This window comes from Neolamprologus brichardi, chromosome 9 (genome assembly GCF_056152115.1).
Source record: "Neolamprologus brichardi isolate AB-2024 chromosome 9, ASM5615211v1, whole genome shotgun sequence".
In the NCBI taxonomy this organism is placed as follows: Eukaryota; Metazoa; Chordata; class Actinopteri; order Cichliformes; family Cichlidae; genus Neolamprologus; species Neolamprologus brichardi.
Genome location: NC_142112.1, coordinates 3,062,821 through 3,075,523, shown reverse-complemented (window position 1 = coordinate 3,075,523; position 12,703 = coordinate 3,062,821). Strand labels below are relative to the sequence as shown.

The following is a 12,703-nucleotide window of genomic DNA, read 5'->3' as shown; positions in this document are numbered from 1 at the left end:
GGAAGGAAACCGTGACCAAGGGCAAGCTGATGGCATAAGATGTAAGTATAACTCCTCCTAAATAAAATAATTGTGTTAGCTTAAGTGCAGTTCTACCAGGATTTTAAAATTGTTACGCAAAACGGAGCATTCCTGCTCCAATAGGCCTTAAAGGGTTAATGGAGTATTTCTTAACACTAGTATCTGTCACCTTCTTTGTTGAGCTCATTGTTTTCTCTGCAGTGGCTGAGCTGAGTCCAAGTAGCTGAAATTTCCTCTGCTGCTCCGTCAGACTCTTCTCCTCCTGCTGATCAGCTGGGACACAAAACAGAACTTTGTTAGGCTCCACACTGCACTGAAGAGTCAAAGTGTCTCATATGTTCATCTGACAACAGAAAGAACAAATTTTAGCTTCCCTGGGTGGATAACTTGTTTGAAACGAGGTTTGAGCACTGATACCAAGCAGTATGGCACACCAGTACCAGGAGAGCAATTCCTCTTTAAAAAAAAGCCCTGGCCAAGAACGAAAACAGAACAATCAATGGATTACAATGGAGAGTACAGTGTTTCCCAACCACTGTGCCGCGGCATATATACGTGTGCCGTGAGAACTGATCAGGTGTGCCGTGGAAGATTATCCGATCTGAGTGGGTTTAGAAATCTGAGCCATGATCTGAGTAACCCTCATCACTCAGTCACACTCCGATTCTCTACTTGTATCAAGTCCACTGTACTACTTTCAAGTATTCGGTCCTCTAATGTGTGCCTTCCTCCTCTTTGTATATACTCTCTTATATGTTATTTATTCTTACTGTCTTACTATTTATATTGTTTTCCATGCACAGTTGGTGCGGAGCACCCACAATTTAGTTGAATATGTACAAAGATAATAAAAGACTATTCTATATATCTTTGTTCTTCCATTTCAGTTTTGTTTGGAGCTTTAAAAGATCTGCAGTACTTTTAAATGTAATAAGAACACAGATCCCCTCTTAGGGTTCGAGGTTGTATTTGTTTTAAAAATGCATCTCTGGTATCTCTGGCCTATCATTATTATTTTGCTGACAGATAATCGGGCTCATTTACTGAATACTGATCAGAATTTATCAAATCATCTTTGAAATGATTCTAACAACAGGCCTCTCAGAGTGAGGCCAGTTTTTACAATCAAATGCCATGTGGGCCGACACAACTTTGCGCTGATAGAGGCAGCTGTGTTTTAGCCTGGAATACATTTATTTTTACCTTTCTTTTAAATGGATTTCATTATAGCACTTTTACCGCCAACATATTTGGATTTATTTTGGCGCTGTAAGTGACCTTATATTGATGAAGGGTGGGGCTAGCTAGCTAGCTTGGATAGCACACTGCATTCAAAAACTATGCAGGTGCCACACAGTGACACTGAGATGCTAACTAGCGCTTAGTAACAGACTAATAAAATAATACAAACTCTGATTACACTTAGCTAATATAAAAGCTTTCTTCTGTTTTCTTCTCAGTGTTTCATTAGCATTTGTTAATATTTTCTTTTAAATTAGTTTATAGCAGCTTGACTTGATGTAGAGACTTTTTCTTTCAACTGGTTCACAAATAACTGACAACAGAGAGCAACAGAAAACTTCACTCAGGAGCTAAATTCAAGATTGACTAAACTCAGATCAAAGTTACCTTAGTGCTTCACTTTAGATGAGGAAGAAAAATAAACGAAAACACAAACGCAATGAAGCGGGAACTCTGCGGCTTCTTCTTCTTTGGGGGTTTTCTTTGGCGGTTAGAGCTTTAAGGTGCATTACCGCCACCTGCTGGACTAGATGGTTCTTAAACTAAAACTAGACATTTAAAAGTATTTTAATAAACAATAAAAACAAAGTCAAAATGTGTCAGTGTGTTATATTCATGAACATAAACATCAGATGGCTTCAGCTTACCCTTACCCCCATTTATTTAAGAGGTTTTGCTCTCTGCAGGCCGCCACAGTAAATAAGTATGTGTCGTTTTGCCTGATTTAATAAAGGTTACACTGACTAACTCCTCTATCAGCAGATCCAAGTGTAGCCATAATTTCCCAGCAGGGTACTTGGGTTTGGAGTCACAGCACAGTTTTCAGATTTAATTAATGGGCTTGAGTACAGCCTGATAATTACAGGCATTCAAACTGCCTGTAATTCTATGGCATTCTGTCTCTGTGAAGACATTAGATCTTACATATTTCTTGGTTATAACCACATTCAACTACTTAACAATAAGCTTGCAGCTGCAATGCGGAGGCAACGAAGAGTTTTGATAAGAATTTTCCAAAAATCTCATCCAATTAATTCTACTTTATAGATTGTATAACTTTCACTTTTTACAAAATGAATTCTCCAACAAATGTTTAGAAGAAAATGATTTTTCTTTCATTTGTTTTGATACTAACTGAATCCACAAAGCTCCAGTTTCACACCCCAAACTAACCAACTGTAATGCTTCTTTTCATCAGCACAATAGTTTTCAGTTTTCAATTTCACATTGGTCTATATTCCCCACATCCTGTCATGTCCTTATCCTCGTTGGGAATCAGAGAAATGGATATAATCAATTCATTAATTGAATTCCACACTTGTGTTCATCCACAGCAGCTGGACAATAAAGTTTATTGTGACCCTGATACTGCAGCAGAAAAGACTTTTCTGCTCCAACTTTCTGCGAGCAAACGCTCAACTTCTCCCAGCGTGTTGAGCTAATGATTAATGAAACTGTGACAACACGAGCTTGACACGGGGTCTCATATTTTGACTGTGAGTATAGAGGATTGTAGCTCAAGTTAACATGGAAAGATAAGAGGTCTAAAGTCTCTAAAACTTTTGGATGTTCAGTCTCTGACAGAAGGTTTGGAGACAAAGTTAGTTTTGAATTTGTGAAACAAATATTTTATTTACAGTTTCTCATACACAAGGCAGATAATATTCTTCATGTACATTATTTTTTACAAATACTGGAAGATACAACAAACTGAAACAAAACACATTTTCATGAATTCATCTCTTAATGTTTCATACAAAACTTCTGAATGTGTTCTCTCTGATTTCCCAGTATGTGTTTTGGATCGACTAAAATGTATTTACAATAGCCAGAGTCGACTGAATCCAAATATTTCATAAATCCAAATTCACCCCCCATTTACTGGAAGAGATCAAATCTGAGACTCTGTTATGTTGAGCTACATGAAGACAAGAAGATTCAAACTTAATACAAAAAATATGATATGAATCACAATATTTGTAATCAAAGGATCATTAGCTGCTGGCAAGGCTCTCCACTTGCTCCTTCAAAACTTGTGTTGTGAAAATACAAGTTGTTGTTGTTCATACCGGCAACAGGGTTGAAATCATAATTGCCGTTGCCTGGTGGCATCAACCAGCCAAACAACTGGGGTGAGGTGGGAAAGATCCATTGAGGTCTAACTGCAAAATTGCCCACAGCCTGATAATTTTAACCACTTCTGATTAAATTGATCTCTAGGTGCTGGGTGTACTGCTGCTTGAGTGGGGGCTGTCCAATACAAAGTTCTTGTTTCAAATTATACTCAATACATTTCAAATGAAATTAATGAATGAATTACCCAGATGTCTGAATCAAAGTTTAATAATAGGAGATACTTACATGAAATGAGACACCCTGATTGAGATGCTGAGGATGTGACCTCCTCCTAAACTTTCTCTTTCTGTTTTGAAACCAAGTTTTTACCCAAAGATGAAAGAAAATAGAAAACATCTAATCAGTACAATGGAGACAAGATTGAACACGAATTCAATTTCTTATATTTTAGTAAGCTGAAAAACACTCACCTGGTCAGTCCTGTCATCTCTTCCAACTATTTAATCTCTCTTGGCTCATGGTAATGTTTCAAATGAAACTGATGGACAAGAATATCCAACTGTCTCTCTGTGAACACCACCTGGGCCTTTCCTTTAGGTCTCTCTGGAGCAGTGCTGTGATCGTGCAGAGTGGCAGTGATGTTGCCATATTGGCTTCTTGGGACAGCAAAAACCTGTTTCTGCTCTGACACAGAGCTGGAAACAGCCTCAGAAGTATCACCGGTTTTGTTGCTCAGCTCCTTTTTAAAGAGCACTCTCCACCCGTGTAGCGAGTTCTTCCAAGGGACGACTCCCTGCAAGGAAGACAGGGACATTTCTCCCATTGAAGCTAGACCAACAAGCCAAACAATTCTTTGTGTCATTTTTCCAAAGTCACACATCAGAGTAAAAAAAATGAAGAATGTATGAGAGATTGTTTTGAAAGCTCAGAAAGTCATCGGTTTCTGTGTTTGATTCTAGTTTTTACTCTAGGATTAATTCCACAGAGACTGTGCACAGTGTGATGTAAAAAAGTAGAAGCTAAAAGTAAAAATAGTAATATAAAAAATAGTATTTTATATTCAATTCTAGATTTAACAGGAATCCCGTGGAGAAAAGTCAATATAAGAGAAAATGCTGTCTTTCTGTTTCCTGCCAGTTTTTCTCTGAAGCTAAACGCTTTCCGTGAAGTTTTTAGGACATCCTGATAGTAACAAATTACAGTAATCAACAGGGAGGTGGCAAAGTCTTAAACAACAAATGGGCTCATCTGGGATTTGAACATAAGAAACTCAAACTGAGGATCATCCCCAAAAACCAACAAGTCACAGGAAACAGCCACATTCTCCTTTTTAAAATCTCACATTTCAGTGCAACAGTTTCCAACAATGGAGGCCGCGACTGAGTTTCAATATTACTCTAATTTATCTTTCTGCGTCACAAAATAAACTTTCAACATACTTTCAGGCGAGAAAGTAGCCGTATAAACGTCAAATATCTATTTGGTTTATCAAGACATCGCATATTTGCAAAAGTGCTCTGACGTTTTCGGAGACGTCTGTTACCCAGTCATTATCGTGATGTGCTCGCGCCGATCCACATCACGTGGGTCGATACTTTCAGTTCTTTTGTTCATATTTAACAAAATAAAAATGCAGACATATGTGTGCACATTAGTTTTGACTGCTAGTGAAAATAGTTTTCTTTACAAATTACTGTCTCACTGAACTAACAGCCAATCCCTCAACAAGTTTGTGCTCTCTGCTCATATTGCCTTCATATTAAAAAAAACTCGGGTACATGTTATTTTATATATTATGCTTTGTATGTTGTTCAGTATATTTCTATGCAAAACGAGGAATTTCAATTCACAGCAGTATATTCACAGTTGAAACCAGATGTTTACATACACTTTATGGAAAACACAAGAACATTTTTTTACTGTACAACATCAATTTAGAGTAAACTTGTTTTGTTTTGGATAAATAAATATTGAAATATATTTTGAATTAGTTAAATGTCAGAATAAAGAGAGACAGAGCTGTCTATTTTTTATTACTTTCATCAAATTTAGGAGTACATGTACACTAAGTTTATTGTTCATTAATAAGAAAACTGCAGACGATTCCATTCTGAGCTGAAGAAACTTCTGATTGGTTAGTAGAGTCCATGTGAGTAAACTGGTGGCACACCTGTGGATGCATATAAGGCAAAACACAGAGCCTGTTTCTTTGACATGGGGAAATCAAGAGATTTCAACCAAAACTCCAGGAAAAGAATCTTAACCAGATCAGAAAGATATGGAGGGGAGAGATGATGAATAGCCTTAAATGTGTACAAGAGTATTTTGAAATTGATACGATATTTGACCAATGAAGCTGCTGCAGAACAGGAGTGATGTGGTGGATAGAAGGGGTCCTGGTGATGATACGGGCAGCAGAGTTCTGGACGCGTTGAAGCTTGTGGATGGATTTTTGAGTATAAAAATAACCTGAATAAATACAAATAAAGGGAAAGAGCTGTCCAAACCTCTGTCTCTGACCATCTGTGTTAACACTTGAAATCGGAAACATGTAAATGTAACAAACATGTTAAAACATAAGAAATCAGGAAGGGGCAAAAAAAGCATTTTGCTAAAAAAAGATTTAGAGCAGAAGTTTTTAAAATGAAGATATATTGCATTTATTTACAATTAAAAACACACAGAGCAGAAAGTGCGTTACTGTTTTACATCCACAGACACACAAGAAAAGAAGCAACATGAGGTCAAGTTATGGCAATTTTATTTGTGTATTTCAGTACATGTATTCAGAATAGAGTTTTTAAAAACAAACAAACGTCCCAAGTAAAGTTTGGGGGGATTTTTGTGAAAGAAAGGTTGAGAGAGGGGGAAGGAGGAAGAAACTATTGATCTCCTTAAACTTGATGCTGGGTCAGTTTTTTCTCAGCAGTCTGCTCCAGAATCCCCTCCTGTCCTCGGCTTTCTTTTCTTTTTCTTTTGCCTTCAGCTCCTTTAAGGTTTTGTTCAGCTGCTCCTCGGCGTCTTTAAATTTTTCTTTCAGCTGCTGTTTGGCCAGTTTGACTTTCTGTTTGAGGAGCTCTTTCGCTTCCTTTTTGTGCTTTTGTATTTCTTTAAGTGCATCTTTGCAGTCTTTCTTGGTCACCTCAGAGGCTGTCGTTTCTTTCTTGAATATCTTCACCTCAATTTTCTCTTCTGCAAGTTCTTCTTGCACTTTCATCAGTTCCTTCTTCAGAGTTTCACTTTCCTGTTTTGCCTCCCATTTTCCACGTGTCTCTTTTTCCATTGCTTCCTCTGTTTCCAGCAACTTCTTCTTCATGTTTTGAGTGTAACTCTTTGTATTTTCCATTTCTTTCTTTGCTTCTTGTATTTTAATTTTCTCTTCCTCCAACACTTTATGAGCTTCCAACAATTCTTTCTTCATATTTTCAATCTCGTTTTCTGCCTCGTGTTTACATTTTTTCTCCTCTTCAAGTTGTTGCTTTACATTCAGTAATTCCTTCCTTAGTATTTCAGCTTCAGCCGTTACATTTTCAGCTTCTTGTGTTGCCAACTGCATTTTCCTTTTTTCCTCTTCAAAAGCTTCCTGCACCTCCTGTAATTCCTGCATCACATTTTCTGCCTCCTTCTTTGCAGTTTGATATTTCTTTTTAGCTTCTTGTGCTGTGGTTTTCTCTTCCTGCAATGCTTTTTGAGCTTCCAACAGTTCTTTCTTGATGTTTTCGTTCTCATTTTCTGCTTGTTGTTTTCCCATCTTCTCTCCTTTAAGTTTTAGACCCACATGCAGTAATTCCTTCAATACTACTTCAGTTTCAAACTTTGAATTTTTAGCTTCTCCTCTTGATCTTTCTGCCTCTTCTTTTAATTTGACATTTTCAGCCTGTATTATTTGAAATTCTTCTCGTAGGTTAATCAGCTCAGACTGTACTGTACTGTATGGTGACGCACTCACCAATCCTCTTCTCGATCTCCCTTGATTCATTTTGGCCTTTTAAACAAAGGAACCAACGTGTTGTAGAGAAGTGAAGTTTTCGATGTGTTTTTTTCTTCAACTGTCGTCTGTCCTGCACAGAGATGCTGCTGTAGATGTGTCTCTAGCTGTGTCTGGATAAAATGAAAAATGCTGTAACTAAGTGCTTGTGTTGCGCAGTTCTACGAAACATTCCATTCCATGCAAGCTCCGCCCACATGGTCAGGAATGTCAGGTGCTGCATCACCAAATGCTGCTCCCGTTGCCTAGCAATAACAGCTGTTTACTTTTTGGGGTCTGGTTGATTATTTAATAAATAAAACATGTCCAAGTATTGCAACCATGGTGCTGAGGCTCAGTGCATATTCTAGCCTGCTGTGTGGGTGGGCAGCTAGAAATCACTGGTGGGCAACATGAGTGAGGAGAAAACTGGAGCAGACAAGCAGGGAGCTGCAGGTTGCTGGTTTGAGTCTCTGTTCAGATGCTGGTGTCTCCTCTCTCTGAGATGTTTGCAAACAGTCCCAGATAAAACAATAAGGATAATAAACAAACACGTGACAAAGCTAACAATTATGACACTGATATGTTTCATGTGTAGCAGGATGGCCTCTATACAGCAGTCACTGCAAGCATCCACATCAGCACACTTACTTTTCTTTAAGCAGGCGTGCTGGGGTCCTCCTAAGGAAAGTTTGAGAACTTCATTTCCTTCATGCTGGTGAACTTTTTGCCAAATTTTTTTCATCAAAGCTTCTCCATCACTGACAGGGATTGTTTGGATCTTCACACTCATCTCCACGAACCCTAAAAAATGAGTTTCACTTTGCTCATATAAACCAGGAGTGTCTCCATTTTCCACATAGTGTTTTGCTTTTCTTTCACAAATGTGGGGATTAAATTGTGTTAAAATGTACAAAACAGTGATGTCATGTTTTGTGACGAGGACCCAGGCAGAGAGACTTGATGAATTTAAGAATCTTATGATTTAATAAAGAAATTTGCAGACTTGCACAGAGATAGTAAAATTATGATGACTGATAGCGGAGACAAAGATAACAGACGACGAGGACAGGGAGGAACAGGGGTTTAAATGCACCAAGGAGACATTCAGAGACAACTTGGGACAACTGGAGACATTTAAGGATGCAGGGACTGACAGAGATGGGGAAGAAGTCTCATCGTGACGTGTAAAGTTTATCTTGCCTGGCTGGGCAGCTCTCTGGGTGCTCAGCACCCCCAAAGCTCTGATCCTAGAATTGCCCCTGGTTCAGTCTAACACGTGTGCCAGTGAACCATTAAACTTCAGTAAAACTGTGCAGTTATGAAACGTAACTTTAACCTCAGCCAAACCGATTTGCTCAGTTGTAAATAAAACAGCGAAGTAAACGTGACCCGACGGACAAAACCCGAGTGAATTAAGTCCAGCGTTTAACCACTGAGAGCTAAAACTAAGGTGAGGTTTCAAAGCTGTGTGCTGGTGATTGGACATTGGATGCATGCAGGTAAACTGAGGGCCTGTTGAGCTGATCGCTGGTGTCGTGAGAAACACGTCAGCTCGTTCTTTATGTTACAGAAGCACAGAGACACAAGACCAGGCAGAAAGAGACGATCGTTCGGTGAAAATGAATCTGCAAATGCAACATGTGGAACACGGAGAGTGGAATATGTAAACAAACCGGTTAACGTAACCCCCCCCCCCCCCCCCCCCCCCCTCCAAAACAAACGAATACACACAAAATAAACAGTTAAGCTGTAACACCGGGGCTGTGAGCTCGGTGCACTCTGTCAGCTGACTGTTAGCAGAGCGAGTGACATCTCTGAAAACATCTGAGCACAAACATGTTCTATGTTGACAACCTGACCAGACATGTGAAGATTACACCGCGATATTCGCGGCTAAAACACTATTAAATGTGTAGTTGGTGACAGAAAAATGGGGTATTAAAACTACACCACCACCATTGCTGCCTGTGATTTGAAATGCATTCTGGGATACATGGCTGCCCCAAGGCTGTATCCTTAAAGGGTGCATTTTAAGGCCGATTACGTCACAGCGGCGCGCCGAAGGCTGTCCCAATTCAAAGGCTGCTTGAAATGCGGCCCTCAAATGCGTCCTTCATTTCCCTGAATTTTAAGGATGTGGCGGTGTAGACTTCTTGGCCCAACATATCCCACAATTCATAGCGCGGCAGTCGGTGTGGGTAATTTTGCCGCAGACGGCAGAAGTGGAGCGGCCGAAGAGTAACTGTGAAAAGTAAGTACTGAATATTATGTCACTTATTTATGTGCAAATGTTTAATAATGAAGAACATTAAAACATTACTGTTGGCCACATGTCGGCAAAGTTATGTGACATTAGTGATGTTTGTACGTTCAGCTTTTACTTGGTTTTAAAGCCTTTAAAATATAATAATACAATAGTCGACCTTAATCTTACAGAGAATCTGATGATTTTATGGATAATTAAAGTCAGTCATATATCCACAAACACAACAAGCTGAAAGTCAGTGATGCTGCTCGGTTTGCAGTCCTGAATATCACGACACAAGCAGGATTCACTGCACTGTTAATGTTAGCTCTGTTATATTGCTGCCTCTGTTCGGTGGTGTCGATCCAAACGGACTTTAACATGTGTTTGAACGAGCTGACGGTTCACTCGTTAAGCTGAAAGAAAGATGCTGTAATCACAGCAGTCACACATGTGTCCACTGTACCATCTGGAACTCTTCTTGTTCAGCACTCGTAATAACACAAACACTAAATCCTCCTGTTTGTAGCAGTGTGTACACCTGAGACTGTCACCTGTGTGTCTGTCCTGCACTCTCTCTCTGTTTCTTTCTCTCTGATTGTGGAATAAAAGTATGAACATGTGTTTATAAGTTACACTTGTGTTTGAATCCTGCAGCTTATCACACATTTGATTTCCATGTGTGACGACTGCAAGTGTCCAGAGTGAGGACAGACTGAGGGACCCACTGCTGCACATCACCTGTGAGGCTTTGCACCCCTGATGATCCACCAGGACAAACTCAGCAGTGTGTGAGGAAGAGGAGGAGGAAGAGCCAGCAGCAGCTGACAGATGGAGAGAATAGACAGACTGTTCCCTGTTTGTGAAGGACTGCTAGGAAAGTTTAACATCACTAACTGTCTGTCCTGAATCAGTCTTATTAGGTAATGTTCAAATAATGTTATCATCCAGTGTTTTCAGTGTGGGAGAAAGTACTCAGGGCCTTCAAGTTACACACTATGAAAGGCAGCAACAAGTTTAATGTTCAGAAACCTAAAGTATGTATCAGCAGCTGAATGGAGCTAAAAATAAATGTTTGTTTCAGTTCTATGAAGCTTTGAGTATTTTGGATCAGTAGCACTGCTGTGTTTGTTGCATCATATCGCTGTAATTGTTTATATGCTTTATATATTCTGAGGTAAGTTGATCTATAGTGTTACATCATATTCTATAAGGATGTTATGTGTTTGTGTACTTTCTGCCCAGTTTGACCCATTTAGCAGAAGTCAGCCTGTTTAAGGCTCTGATATCTATTCTGTGTGACTTAAAGCAGTTATGACATGGTCTGATTTTCTCACCCAATAAAGGAATATTTCATATATCAGTCTACTCTTCATTCTATCAGAAACAGTTATCACAGCTCGTACATTTGCTTTTTACACATATATGTAAGCATTGAGCCAAATTTAGTAATGCCAACATGCTGAAGGAACAACATTTGTCTCTGATATATGATACATCTACATATAAACTGTCAAAGATACTTGAGTGTCTTTGAGTGAAGATTTAAGGTGATAGGAAATATAAATAACTGCAACTTGAATCTTTACTGAAGCTCAGTGTTTGACACAGAGTTCACTCACATGTGCTGTACCAGTGTAGCTGCACATGTGATGTGACAATAGAAGTGATTTGATTTGAGAGTTCAAACTCACTGCTGTAATAACTTATAATGATTAATATAATAACTATAATATTGGCCATCTCATATTTACACTGACTTTAGTCTCATGAAAAACATTAACTATTTGTTATTTACTAGCTAATCTTAAATGACTGTTCAGTACAGATATGAAGCCCAACGATCATGTTTTACAGTCCTGTGGTCTCAGCCTCAGATACTTATTAAATCACACAAAGCTCATGTAGAAACAAACAAACGAACAAAATATGTTCTCCTTCATTTCTGTCAACCACACGTTTCCAGCTATCATGGTTGCTAGGCAACCTGGGCAGCGCGATGGAGGCTAGACCGTCCCATTTCACAAGCCTCGCACTTTCGGCCTTAGCGGTCTTTGAGTATGCGGCCCTTGAGGACCATTGAGGCTGCGTACTTTAAGGCTGCAGACCCTGAATTGGGATACAGCCCAAGTCTACACAAGCAATCGATTATCTAGGATCGACCTGTCTTGACTTACTTTGCACGGCAACCAATCAAATGTTAGAGAAGCTGCATGGCAGCGTTAACCCCGCCCACTTAGTTTGATGGGTGAGGCTGACAGATAAAATTATTTCAAGGAGAGAGATGAAGGGGCAAAAGTGCCAAAATGAATTAAATAAATAAATCATTAAATAATTATATAAAACTTTCAATAATTATTTAAATGTGTCATTAATTAATTATGTCAAAAATTAATTAAATGTGTCATTAATTAATTAATTACATGTGTTGTAAATATTTATGTATTTAATTATTTCTGATTTTAATGAATTATTGCCACATTTAATTAATTATTTAATGGTGTATTTAATTAATTCATTATGGCAGTCCTGGCTTTCCATACCAGGCGCTTTTTTTCTCTCTCTCTCTCTCTCTCTCTCTCTGGCACTTTTTTTCTGCTTCACTCAGCACACGAGCCTTGTGCTTTACGCTGAGCAGAGGGGGGAGGGGCGGTAGTTACACTCAGTAGCACAGGAACAGAGCCAGAGGGAGAGAGAGAGAAAGAGATAAAAACTCAAAACACGTACAAAAGACAACAGAAGTGCTCCAGGATGCTAGGGGGCAGTGTTGAGCTTTTGTTACCTAGTGGCTACACAAGCCAGCAAGTACCAACGACCGGATTTGGTGTGTGGTAGTAACAGGTAAATGAACATTTTTTTAAATTATTTGAATATATATGAGTGCCTGTGTATAAATACACAAACAATACACACATGCTTTCATGCTTTCAATTGTGTAATTTAAGTGATCTAGTAGCTCTGCTTTGGAAGTTCAGTTCATGCTAGAAATGTGTTTTGGAGTTTGTATGTGTTTTGTATGGAACTCCAAAGTGTTCAAAATGAAATAAATAAATAGGTCATGATGAAATAAATAACTATGTGAATAAATAAGACATAGATTTGTAATGTGAGAGTGATATTGTGAAATAATGGAACACATTTTGAAAAAA

At 38.8% G+C, this 12,703-nt stretch overlaps 1 protein-coding gene and 1 pseudogene across 2 annotated transcripts in view; both read right to left on the bottom strand.

Annotated features, from left to right (window-relative positions):
• Window positions 1-12,703, bottom strand: part of LOC148101104 (uncharacterized) — a 164,441-nt pseudogene that overhangs the window by 6,257 nt on the left and 145,481 nt on the right. The gene's annotated exons all lie outside the window — the stretch shown is intronic.
• On the bottom strand, window positions 6,084-7,524 carry LOC148101112 (uncharacterized). The gene has a single exon (XM_087845551.1). It carries the CDS (start codon window positions 7,316-7,318, stop codon window positions 6,251-6,253), a length of 1,068 nt encoding a protein of 355 aa, XP_087701677.1. The 5' UTR covers window positions 7,319-7,524; the 3' UTR covers window positions 6,084-6,250.

Coding starts and splice junctions, on each gene's coding strand:
- LOC148101112 (XM_087845551.1), bottom strand. CDS start 7,318: ATGAATCAAGGGAGATCGAGAAGAGGATTGGTGAGTGCGTCACCATAC.